We start from the raw sequence: 13,612 nt of genomic DNA, 5'->3' as shown, positions 1-13,612 counted from the left end.
AGCAGACCACGCCACACGTGCAATATCCTCCGTTTCCAAGAAAACATCAACCACTTGTGACCTACGAGGTCGAGAATTATCGTCCATCAGTACGAAATCTGGTCCTACAGCATCTAGCAACAAGTGCAGATGAGGTCCCAAGATTTCATCACAGTACCTGACAGCAATTAAACCTTGCTGTGTCATCCATATAATTTCTTGGAGAGGTGTTCAAGTGTCCCACACAATGCCTGCCCACACCATTAGGGATCTTCCTCGATATCGGTTTTTCGCTCCAGAGGCGAATCCTTGGAGGATCACTCTTCACACCAAATTGGGTCTCATCTGTGAAAAGAAAATTGTCCCACTGTTCGGTCGTCCAGGTGGCATGTCAACGACTCGACTCTAGACATATCCTGCTGTGAGGACGCGTCAGAGGTACACACACAGAAGGTCTCCGACAATAAAGGCCACTCTGCAGAAGCTTTCTGTACGCCGTTTGTCTCGATACAACACGTCCAGTGGATACTGCGAGGTCATATGCCAACTGCCATGCCGTACTAAGATGGTTCTGTCGTGCCCTTACAGGCAACCAACGGTCCTCTCTTTCCGGTGTCACAAGTGTCAACCCTGCCTTGGTCTTCGGGATACAGTGTCGAAACCTCCTAGAAACAACGGAACTATTCACATTAAGCCATCGGGGCCAAATAATTTCCTACTGTCCTCCTTCCTTTCTGTCTATGTTCTTCCATCACAGAGAGTCTGGTAGGTGTCTTCCCAGTACCGTACTGCACTGCCTGTGATTGTAGCAGCGATTGTGGATGTGGGGCTCCTCCGGAAACATAACCCTGTTTGATAGGTGTCCTGACGTCATCGTTGCCGTGATTGTCCGTTGACGGGAATACCATCTTTGGTGCAGAACAGGATAGTACGGACATCAGTTACATGATCCATTTAGTATTTTATATGGGACACTCGGATGGTCATGCTTTCCTCAGATGTGCATGGCTAGCGATTCCTGTTTGACAGAGGTGCTATATCAACATCTACTTTAGATGCCCTTGAGAATGCCGGCCGGAGTGGCCGAGCGGTTCTAGGCGCTACAGTCTGGAACTGCGCGACCGCTAGGGTCGCAGGTTCGAATCCTGCCTTGGGCATGGATGTTTGTGATGTCCTTAGGTTAGTTAGGTTTAAGTAGTTCTAAGTTCTAAGGGACTGATGACCTCAGAAGTTAAGTCCCATAGTGTTCAGAGCCATTTTTTGCCCTTGAGAATGAGTCATCCTGGGAACTAATAGTGCTTCAAGAGGTACAATTTCCACGTACAGCCTGGTAGAACGACGTCTTTCTTCAGATTTGTCGAGACTGTGGTGCCGACCCAGAAGAAGCTTCCGATTTTGTTTCTATATTATCTGTAGCTTAATTAATTTACATTTCATGAACTGACTGCAGTAAGGTATGTGATATTTAAGACACTGCGAGAAGGGGACTGCCGTGCGTATTTAAGGAGTGGCGGGAATGGTCAAGAAGGGTACTTTGTCGGCTGTGTTTGAAGCCAACAACAATATCGGTATGTGCACAGATTCCGTCCGCCACGTTTTTGGACTTGTGATTTTTCAGATTTGCGTACAGCTAAATTTTTATAGAGCACACTCTGATATATTGTTTAATTTAGGAAACTTTGAAAAGAGCGGAGATTTTAGCGCGAGCTGTCTTTGCATCTGTACATCAGGACACGTAACTGAAGCGTTTGAACTTGAAGGTTAAGGACGAAGTACAGATGCAATGAACTTTGTTATATTGTGAATTAGACACAGGACGGGGAAACAGTGGTTTGTTGCTTTAATTTTGGACACCAGTGTATGTTAGACGTATATTTATTTATTATATGCATTCGCAACATTAGCCTAAATGGTTCAAATGGCTCTAAGCACTATGAGACTTAACATCTGAGGTCATCAGTCCACTAGAACGAAGAACTACTTACACCTAACTAACCTAAGGACATCACACACATCCATGCCCGAGTCAGGATTCGAACCTGCGACCGTAGCAGCAGCGCGGCTCCGGACTGAAGCACCTAGAACCACTCGGCCACAGCGGCGAGCCATTAGCCTAAGTCCACCCAAATGTTCACTAGAGTATCATGTAAAAATTTTATGTAAATTGAGCAAGTACTTTTGGAAAGCCGGCCGAAGTGGCCGAGCGGTTCTAGGCGCTACAGTCTGGATTTGCGTGACCGCTACGGTCGCAGGTTCGAATCCTACCTTGGGCATGGATGTGTGTGATGTCCTTAGGTTAGTTAGTTTTAAGTAGTTCTAAGTTCTATGGGACTGATGACCTCAGAAGTTGAGTACCATAGTGCTCAGAGCCATTTGAACCATTTTGAACTTTTGAAAATATTTGGTAACAATGTTAACCAACAGTTTGTCTTTAAACAGTAGTTTAGTTTAAGAAGTAACGTATCTCTGCATTGTTAGTGGGAAGAATATTCCACCGCAAACTACAGGAAAACATAGCTTCGAAATAGTTTACATGTCCCATACTCCTCGGTCTTCCCTTACAAGTAGAAAAGATTACGAAGTGCGTTAATCTGATACGGAAGAAAATGTCCCGGGATTGAGAAGCTGGTATCATGCTGTACAGAGCAATGCAAAACTATCGTAGCCATCGTAGCTATCGTAGACTATTTCAACAAATGCGTTACGAATGAACGGACGATGAAGCGGCTTGCGACTGGACATAACGGGGCCTCTGGCTCACCTGTGGGCAGAGAGCAGCTGAAGAGGACGGCGCACAGACAGCAAGCAAGGACGACGCGCGTCGCGACGGCGGCGGCCATGGCGGCGTCTGGCGGACTGAGAGGCCGACTTGGCGCTGATAAAGCGATCACCGACAGCCGCGCCTCTGGCCGCTGTTTGCTCTGCCTATCTCGACACAGATAGGCTGCAGGCCCGCATCTCAATCGACACCATCGAACGATTCTTTTCATTATTTGGTTTTTCTTCCAAAGTACAAGTACAGCGTTAGTAACTGTTCCATCAGACACGCTCTACATTCAGCACTTAACATCTCCACCTACTTTACTAAACGGTACTCAAAAACAGCTGCGGGTTGCCTATCTAACGGACGTCAGGGGCAACAAAACATGGAATTTCAGTATTTCATGTAATTACTGACCGAATTTAACAATGTAACGTGGTGTCATAATCTACTCATTAAGAGATGTAATTTTACCTAAAGGTTTAACTCAATAATTAATATAAAATTTTTTCTTGAAAGGGAATAGCTTCTGTCTACAAATCAGCACGGTTTTAGAAAGCGCCGCTCGTGCAAAACTCAGCTTGCCCTTTTCTCGCGTGATATACGGCGAACTGTGGGTGAAGGGCAACAGGCGGAGTCCATATTCCCGGATTTCCGAAAGCATTTGACACAGTGCCACACTGCACACTGGTACCGAAGGTACGCCCACACAGATATCTGAGCGGCTCGAAGATTTCTTGAGTGACAGAGCCCAGTATTTTCTCCTCGAAAGCCGGCCAGAGTAGCCGTGCGGTTCTAGGCACTACAGTCTGGAACCGAGCGACCGCTACGGTCGCAGGTTCGAATCCTGCCTCGGGCATGGATGTGTGTGATGTCCTTAGGTTGGTTAGGTTTAATTAGTTCTAAGTTCTAGGCGACTGATGACCTCTGAAGTTAAGTCGCATAGTGCTCAGAGCCGTTTCTTTTTGTCCTCGAAAGCGATTGTTTATCAGATGGTTCAAATGGCTCTGACCACTATGGGACTTAACATCTGTTGGTCATCAGCCCCTAGAAAATAGAACTACTTAGACCTAACTAAACTAAGGACGTCACACACATCCACGCCCGAGGTACGATTCGAACCTGCGTCCGTAGCAGTCGCGTAGTTCCAGACTGAAGCGCCTAGAAGCGCTGGGCCACAAGGACCGGCGAGTGTTCATCAGAAACAAGGATACCGTCAGGAGTGCCCCAGGAAAGTATCATAGTATTGTTACTATTTTCTGTCGCGTAGTTCCAGACTGAAGCGCCTAGAACCGCTGGGCCACAAGGACCGGCGAGTGTTCATCAGATACAAGGATACCGTCAGGAGTGCCCCAGGAAAGTATCATAGTATTGTTACTATTTTCTGTATACATAAATGATCTGTCAGACATGATGGGCAGCAATCTGCTTTCGTTTCTGATGATAATGCTGTCCACGGGAAAGATACAAGATACAAAGATACAAGATGACTTAGATAAAACTTCTAGTTGATGCGATAAATGGCACCTAGCTCAAAATGTAGAAAAATGTAAATTCATGCAGGTGAGTACGAGAAACAAATCCATAATGTTCGGATATGATACTCATAGTGTGTTGCTTGACACAGTCACGTCTTTTAAATATCTAGGCGCACCGCTGCTACAAGGCAGTATGAAATGCAGTGAGCATGTAAGAACTATAGTACAGAAGGTGAATGGTCGAATTCGGTTTACTGAGAGAAATTTAGAAAAGTGTGTTTCATCTATAAAGGAGATCGCATATAGGACACTGGTTCCACCCAATGTTGAGTACCGTCCGGGTGTTTGGGATCAGCAACAAGTCGTATTAAAGGAAGACATGGAAGCAATTCAGGGGCGAGCTACTAGATTTATTATTGTAGGTTCGAACAATTTGCAAGTATTACAAATATGCTTCAGGACCTCAGTTGGGAATCAGTGAAAGGAAGACGACGTTCTTTACGAAGAGCACTATTGAGAAAATTAAAGAACAGACGTCTGAGGCTGTCTGTAGAGTGATTTCAATGCCACCAATGTACATCTCGTTTATGGACCACGAAGATATGTTCACAGCGATTACGGCTCGTATGGAGACATACAGACAGCTTTTTTTTCCATTTCTCAGTTTGCGAGTGGAACAGAAAAGGAAATGTCTAGTAGTGGTGCAAAAATGGATCAAATGGCTCTGAGCACTATGGGACTTAACATCTATGGTCATCAGTCCCCTAGAACTTAGAACTACTTAAACCTAACTAACCTAAGGACATTACACAACACCGAGTCATCACGAGGCAGAGAAAATCCCTGAACCCGCCGGGAATCGAACCCGGGCGTGGGAAGCGAGAACGCTACCGCACGACCACGAGCTGCGGACTCTAGCAGTGGTACAGGGCACCCTCAGAAACACACCATACGGCATATGCATGTATGTACGCGTACAAGCCGACTATTGCAGTTGGAGACTATATGTAACGAGTGTAAAGGGTAGTGCAGATATTTCTATTGGTGACTGAGGACGGGTACTATACTACATTACATCAGTATTTTCTTCATTTGTAAACTAAAAACTGTAGCAATTATGAGTATCATATTTCTAGGTTTGTTAGTATCTGCAAGTACATGCGGAGAGGGCAAGCCATAAATGTTTATTTCTCCCTGGGCAGCAGATCAGGCGTTGATATATGGACACGTGCACAAATTATCGACGCTACAATCATTCTGTAATTTAGAATGGAAGCATGTAGCTACTACCAGCAAATTTTACCCGTAAGTTCAAATCTTTTCGAAACTTCTTCTCGCTGAACCCCCGCCTCCCTCCCCCGCAACGCAAGGGAAAACGTTTATCGTTTATCACATTTCCCCTGTTCATACAGTAAAATTTCAACATCAGACATGACGTATAACTTACTACTTCTCTTGCAGATACTATCCACAGTTTCACAGAATGTACAGTCGTGCTCAAAAGTATCCGAACGACCTGAATTGCATTTCGCCTAATTCGAGTGCAACCCACATAGCGCAGCTGTCTAGCAGGTCCTCTAATCGCTCCTCGGTACAGTCGTTTGACTATTGAAAATGGTTCGAACAAGTCTCCACTAGAAAACACTGTTCTGTATGACAATAACTAAAGATGTAAAGTAATACCAAGGTACTACAAATATCAGGGGACATCTTATCACAGATAAGACGGTCCTTAAGGCTTGTAAGCTCACATTTATTACAATAAATAACATACTTGAAATGTTACCACTCTCACTACTACGCCAGATAAGTAATTCACTTAGTTCGTCGTATTCATGATTTTCTCTTCAAAGTAACATACCGTACTTATTATTTATCACAAAATGACATTAAAAATTTAAGTTATTCACGAGCAGCTAGTTGAGAATATGTATGAACTTCAAATTACACGTCGAACAGTCTCGTTCTGCATATGGATTCAAACCCAGGTCAAGCAGACTAAGCAAAGACCTCGTGACTGACGGAAACTAACAGTCATTCCTGACTAGGCATACAGAGAATGATATAACTCGATTTTAGACAGTATCGGTTAGCAAATATCAACTTTAAATTACATAACGTAAACATTTTTAACGGACGCGAATTCCTACCAAGCATCTATTGTCCTTGTTAACGAACTACGAGAGATGTTACATATTGCTTCTTAACAAGCAACTTACTTGAAATGCCGTGAGGTATAGCTTTGAGTTGGACGGGGATTCGAACCCAGAACCTGATTAGATTGTCATCGAAGCACAATCAACTGTGACATATCGGATTTTTCGGCAGTAGCTAGATGTTTTAACTGAAATGACGAGACGAAACATTAATATTTTCTTTTCCAGAACTCCAACCTGGCACCTACCGCTGTTATATTCTAGAGAAAACGAACGTTAAAAATGGGTTTGTTACACCAGCAGCGACATGTGAGCATATTTGAACTATAAATAATATGACGAAGAGTTCAGTGCTGACTGGTAATCGAACCCCACACATATCGTTATTGACTGCACACAAAGAGACGTCAGCTACCGAATTTTTCTCCACCAGCAGCTCGGAATAACGTGCTTGAACTTACAGTGATCTCGCAAACAGATCTGTCGCACTAGGACTCAAAAACGTCAGATACCGTTAGCATTGACAACGAATGAAAATACATTAAAAATCAAAATTATTATCCACCAGCAGATAGGTGTTCCCATGCTAGACCTTGATAATACATAATGAAAGCTTTAGTGCCGGGTCAGGATTCGAACCTTTTCACGCGCAGTATGTGACGATGTTGAGGAATCTGCAGTTTTGAACAAACAAAAAAATACAGTCGGGCTCTATTATCATGGAGGGATCAAATTCCGCGTTAAGGGCGGTCTGCGTTTCATTCCCAGTTCAGAATCAATTTTATCGACATATAGAAGCTCAAATAAAAGATGTAATAAGTGTCCTGAGGCACTACATAGCGTTTGTTTCGTCACTAGAAATAAATAACTAGTATGAGAAAGGTTACTGTTGTTAGAGTTTGCCCGCTGCGGTGGCCGTGTGGTTCTGGGCGCTTCAGTCCGGAACCGGGCGACCGCTACGGTCGCAGGTTCGAATCCTTCCTCGGGCATGGATGTGTGTGATGTCCTTAGGTTAGTTAGGTTTAATTAGTTCTAAGTTCTAGGCGACTGATGACCTGAGAAGTTAAGTCGCATAGTGCTCAGAACCGTTTGAACCATTTGAACCATTTGTTAGAGTTTCTACGTGTTGCGTCCTAACGTCTACTTGGTAGAGAAGGAATATCATGCTTAACTTGAATGCCCCTCCCCCCCCCCCCCCCACCCATGAACCATGGACCTTGCCGTTGGTGGGGAGGCTTGCGTGCCTCAGCGATACAGATGGCCGTACCGTAGGTGCAGCCACAACGGAGGGGTATCTGTTAAGAGGCCAGACAAACGTGTGGTTCCTGAAGAGGGGCAGCAGCCTTATCAGTAGTTGCAGGGGCAACAGTCTGGATGATTGACCGATCTGGCCTTGTAACATTAACCAAAACGGCCTTGCTGTGCTGGTACTGCGAACAGCTGAAAGCAAGGGGAAACTACAGCCGTAATTTTTTTCGAGGGCATACAGCTTTACTGTATGATTAAATGATGATGGCGTCCTCTTGGGTAAAATATTCCGGAGGTGAAATAGTCCCCCATTCGGTCTCCGGGCGGGGACTACTCAAGAGGACGTCGTTATCAGGAGAAAGAAAACTGGCGTTCTACGGATCGGAGTGTGGAATGTCAGATCCCTTAATCGGGCAGGTAGGTTAGAAAATTTAAAAAGGGAAATGGATAGGTTAAAGTTAGATATAGTGGGAAGTAGTGACGTTCGGTGGCAGGAGGAACAAGACTTTTGGTCAGGTGAATACAGGGTTATAAATACAAAATGAAATAGGGGTAATGCAGGAGTAGGTTTAATAATGAATAAAAAAATAGTAGTGCGGGTAAGCTACTACAAACAGCATAGTGAACGCATTATTGTGGCCAAGATAGACACGAAGCCCACACCTACTACAGTAGTACAAGTTTATATGCCAACTAGCTCTGCAGATGATGAAGAAATTGATGAAACGTATGATGAGATAAAAGAAATTATTCAAGTAGTGAAGGGAGACGAAAATTTAATAGTCATGGGTGACTGGAATTCGTCAGTAGGAGAAGGGAGAGAAGGAAGCATAGTAGGTGAATATGGATTGGGGGGAAGAAATGAAAGAGGAAGCCGTCTGGTAGAATTTTGCGCAGAGCATAACTTAATCATAGCCAATACTTGGTTCAAGAATCATAAAAGAAGGTTGTATACATGGAAGAATCCTGGAGATACTAAAAGGTATCAGATAGATTATATAATGGTAAGACAGAGATTTAGGAACCAGGTTTTAAATTGTAAGACATTTCCAGGGGCGGATGTGGACTCTGACAACAATCTATTAGTTATCTACTGTAGATTAAAACTGAAGAAACTACAAAAAGGTGCTAATTTAAGGAGAGGGGACCTGGATAAACTGAAAGGACCAGAGGTTGTAGAGAGCTTCAGGGAGAGCATTAGGGAACGATTGACAAGAATGGGGGAAAGAAATACAGTAGAAGAAGAATGCGTAGCTCTGAGGGATGAAGTAGTGAAGGCAGCAGACGAACAAGTAGGTAAAAACACGAGGGCTAATAGAAATCCTTGGGTAACAGAAGAAATATTGAATTTAATTGATGAAAGGAGAAAATATAAAAATGCAGTAAATGAAGCAGGCAAAAAAGAATACAAACCTAAAAATGAGATCGACAGGAAGTGCAAAATGGCTAAGCAGGGATGGCTAGAGGACAAATGTAAGGATGTAGAGGCTTATCTCACTAGGGGTAAGATAGATACTGCCTACAGGAAATTCAAAGAGACCTTTGGAGAGAAGAGAACCACTTGTATGAATATCAAGAGCTCAGATGGAAACCCAGTTCTAAGCAAAGAAGGGATGGCGGAAAGGTGGAAGGAGTATATAGAGGGCTTATACAAGGGCGATGTACTTGAGGACAATATTATGGAAATGGAAGAGGATGTAGATGAAGACGAAATGGGAGATAAGATACTGCGTGAAGAGTTTGACGGAGCACTGAAAGACCTGAGTAGAAATAAGGCGCCGGGAGTAGACACCATTTCATTAGAACTACTGACGGCCTTGGCAGAGCCAGTCATAACAAAACTCTACCATCTGGTGAGCAAGATGTATGAAATAGGCGAAATACCCTCAGACTTCAAGAAGAATATAATAATTGCAATCCCAAAGAAAGCAGGTGTTGACAGATGTGAAAACTACCCAACTATCAGTTTAATAAGTCACAGCTGCAAAATACTAACGCGAATTATTTACAGACGAATGGAAAAACTGGTAGAAGCGGACCACGGGGAAGATCAGTTTGGATTCCCTAGAAATGTTGGAACACGTGAGGCAATACTTACCTTACGACATATCTTAGATGAAAGATGAAGAAAAGGCAAACCTACGTTTCTAGCATTTGTAGACTTAGAGAAAGCTTTTGACAGTGTGAACTGGAATACTCTCTTTCAAATTCTGAAGGTGACAGGGGTAAAATACAGGGAGCGTTAAGCTATTTACAATTTGTACAGAAACCAGATGGCAGTTATAAGAGTCGAGGGGCGTGAAAGGGAAGCAGTGGTTGGGAAGGGAGTGAGGCAGGGTTGTAGCCTCTCCCCAATGTTATTCAATCTGTATATTGAGCAAGCAGTAAAGGAAACAAAACAAAAATTCGGAGTAGGTATTAAAATTCATGGAGAAGAAATAAAACTTTGAGGTTCGCCGATGAGATTGTAATTCTGTCAGAGACAGCAAAGGACTTGGAAGAGCAGTTGAACGGAATGGACAGTGTCTTGAAAGGAGGATATAAGATGAACATCAACAAAAGCAAAACGAGGATAATGGAATGTAGTCAAATTAAATCGGGTGATGCTGAGGGAATTAAAATGGTTCAAATGGCTCTGAGCACTATGGGACTTAACAGCTGTGGTCATCAGTCCCCTAGAACTTAGAACTACTTAAACCTATCTAACCTAAGGACATCACACACATCCATGCCCGAGGCAGGATTCGAACCTGCGACCGTAGCAGTCACACGGTTCCGGACTGCGCGCCTAGAACCGCGAGACCACCGCGGCCGGCTGAGGGAATTAGATTAGGAAATGAGACACTTAAAGTAGTAAAGGAGTTTTGCTATTTAGGGAGTAAAATAACTGATGATGTTCGAAGTAGAGAGGATATAAAATGTAGACTGGCAATGGCAAGGAAATCGTTTCTGAAGAAGAGAAATTTGTTAACATCGAGTATAGATTTAAGTGTCAGGAAGTCGTTTCTGAAGTATTTGTATGGAGTGTAGCCATGTATGGAAGTGAAACATGGACGATAAATAGTTTGGACAAGAAGAGAATAGAAGCTTTCGAAATGTGGTGCTACAGAAGAATGCTGAAGATTAGATGTGTAGATCACATAACTAATGAGGGGGTATTGAATAGGATTGGGGAGAAGAGGAGTTTGTGGCACAACTTGACAAAAAGAAGGGACCGGTGGGTAGAACATGTTTTGAGGCATCAAGGGATCACAAATTTAGCATTGGAGGGCAGCGTGGAGGGTACAAATCGTAGAGGGAGACCAAGAGATGAATACACTAAGCAGATTCAGAAGGATGTTGGTTGCAGTAAGTACTGGGAGGTGAAGATGCTTGCACAGGATAGAGTAGCATGGAGAGCTGCATCAAACCAGTCTCAGGACTGAAGACCACAACAACAACAACAACTTGAATGTCAGACCACAATGCTATTATACCTTGTAAGAGGTCCATGATTAAGGATTTCTTGCTACCGCACTCGAGCAGATGTAATTTCGATGGATTGCTCACGCGATGCCTGCGATATGTAAGCTGTAAGAGAATCTCAGGCCAGAGAACAGTGTTGTTTGCAGTAGGAACTGTGTTAGTAGCAGTAAGTAGTAGCGAGCAGTCGTGTGTATGGAGTTGACTCGACACCCCCGGGATAACAAGGCCGCCCAGCAGTGTTAGTGACGTCACACTAAGCGGCCCATAGCCGACGCAGCAGTCCACGGACACCTCCGAACAGACGCGTCTGATGCTAACGATCTTCTCTCCGTCATACAGAAAGGAGCGAACTATAATTCGAACCAAAGACCAAATTATATATATTCTTGTAAACAGCATAAAGGTTCATAACGAAATACCGATTACATATACGGGCAGGAATAAGTTTAATCGATTGAGGAACTTTGCCACTATTTAGCTTTAAAACTCGCATACAGGTGGTGACAAATGCCAACTGACAGCAGGACTTAACATTTTCAAGCTATTACACCGAAAGTAAATTATCTTAAACACTGTCATACATAGCAAAACCCGCACAACTTTCGTTTACAATAAGGTAACAAGAGTTCGCTTTATCTCATAAAACACATGAGTATTGTGAATTTACTCATGTTCATGGTGACAGCTCTTTTCAAGAATTTTTACAAATGTATCCCCAGTAATAAAGAATGGAAACAAAAGATAGATATCAAATATTCTCCTTTTAACATAGACATCACTGAACACAAGATTCTGTCTCGCACTGTGATACTAAGGGACTGCTCTTTCCTTTAAGAAAAGCCTTACAATTTGAAGTTCACTCTGCTATTGAAGATACACTTCTTGAAACAATATTAAAAATGTTATGAAAGGTAAGGAAATGAAAAACAACCAAGTGCATTACATGTAAGAATGTGAGCAAAAGGCTGAGGCTCTCTTTACTTACCATTTTCAATCTCTCTACAGATTTTCCACGTAGAAATCACCAACTGCAAGTCTCATTATTGCTGTCTGTTACTAACAAAGTGCTTTTCTATTTAGAAAACCTGACAATTTGATGTTCATTCTGGTACTGAAGATACACATTTCAGAGGAGTTCTAGAACCTATTCCTGCCCGTATATGTAATCGGTATTTCGTTATGAACCTTTATGCTGTTTACAAGAATATATATAATTTGGTCTTTGGTTCGAATTATCGATTAGTTCGCTCCTTTCTGTATGACGGACAGAAGATCGTTAGCATCAGGCGCGTCTGTACGGAGGTGTCCGTGGACTGCTGCGTCGGCTATGGGCCGCTTAGTGTAACGTCACTAACACTGCTGGACGGCCTTGTTATCCCGGGGGTGTCGGTTGACTGGGCCGGTCGTGCGGAACGATGGCGGAGCCTGAGCGGTATAATATAAGGTAAAAGCAGCCTCGCGCATATGTAGTATTGTTATATCAAGTCCCATGTAAATGTTTTAAAAAAATCTCTTAATAATAATCTTTCTCATAAAAAGTAACTTTTGACAATCATTCATTTCAATTTAAAGAATTTACTAATTTCTCCAATCCTTGGTCATTCCGATTATTGAAAAGAAAAATCAGTTGTTTCCTTTTATACATGACAAATCTATCGGCCAGCTTTCTACTCGGCTGTGCCAGAATTATTTCTTATAGGAGCAGATATAGATGCGTTATCCGGCGACCTTATTCAGGTAAGAATTTTCAATTTTTTCTTAATGTTCTTTCAGGCCCATGACGCAGCACTGCTGACGACCAAAATTTACCAGTTTAAATTCACAGTCAGTTGTTGAAAGGTTATAAGTGAGCCACAATTTTTTATTGAGAGATTAGTCCTTTTTTTATCATTGATAGGTTACCCAATTTTCTGTTGGGAGGTTACACTAAATGTTAATGTTATAGTTATATTTTTTACTGTTGGGAGGTTTCGGAACTATTGCTGTTGGGAGGTTACACTAAATGTGAATACTATTCCTATTATTTATTATTGGGAGGTTACAACCTTCTTCACTTGGCATTGGCAGAACAGAACAGAAAATGTCTCTCCTTACCAAAAATCACCAGCAGAAGTTGGAATCGAACCCTGACCATAAGTATATGAACCCCACATCAATCCAAGAGAAAACCAAATTCTCTGCACAAGCCCTCATTTTTCTATCATAACAATGTTGCCCCGCACTGGATGAGAATTCTGACACACAGGCTCCCTGTAGTGGTTTGCAGCATGTTCAGTACATTCAGTTACTTGGTTGACCAAATCGCCATGAACTAGCTGCTTCGGATACCCAGTGCATACATTCGACTCTATTTTGTAATCACCGAAATAAAATCACGCAACTGACACCTGTACAGAAATGCCAACAGGGTAGGATGCAGAAATTTAAACAGGAAGTGTTCCTTTCGACTTGAGCTACTTTATTGCATTAGCTGTTTGTTGAAAACGTTGTGCAGTGCAAAAGAAAAATCTAGATCCGGCCACATG

At 42.8% G+C, this 13,612-nt stretch overlaps 1 protein-coding gene across 1 annotated transcript in view; it reads right to left on the bottom strand.

Moving 5' to 3' along the window:
- The window catches only part of LOC124613067 (leucine-rich repeat extensin-like protein 2), a 36,489-nt gene extending 33,663 nt beyond the window's left edge, over positions 1 to 2,826 (bottom strand). Inside the window, exon 1 of the mRNA XM_047141651.1 lies at positions 2,741 to 2,826. Coding sequence (XP_046997607.1) covers positions 2,741 to 2,819 — 79 coding nt within the window. The 5' untranslated portion in view covers positions 2,820 to 2,826. The remainder of the gene's footprint in view (positions 1 to 2,740) is intronic.
- Positions 2,827 to 13,612: the final 10,786 nt, after the last annotated feature.

The sequence above is a fragment of the Schistocerca americana genome, chromosome 4 (genome assembly GCF_021461395.2).
Source record: "Schistocerca americana isolate TAMUIC-IGC-003095 chromosome 4, iqSchAmer2.1, whole genome shotgun sequence".
In the NCBI taxonomy this organism is placed as follows: domain Eukaryota; kingdom Metazoa; phylum Arthropoda; class Insecta; order Orthoptera; family Acrididae; genus Schistocerca; species Schistocerca americana.
The sequence above is the reverse complement of the archived record's forward strand: the minus strand, read 5'-3'. Positions and strand labels throughout refer to the sequence as shown.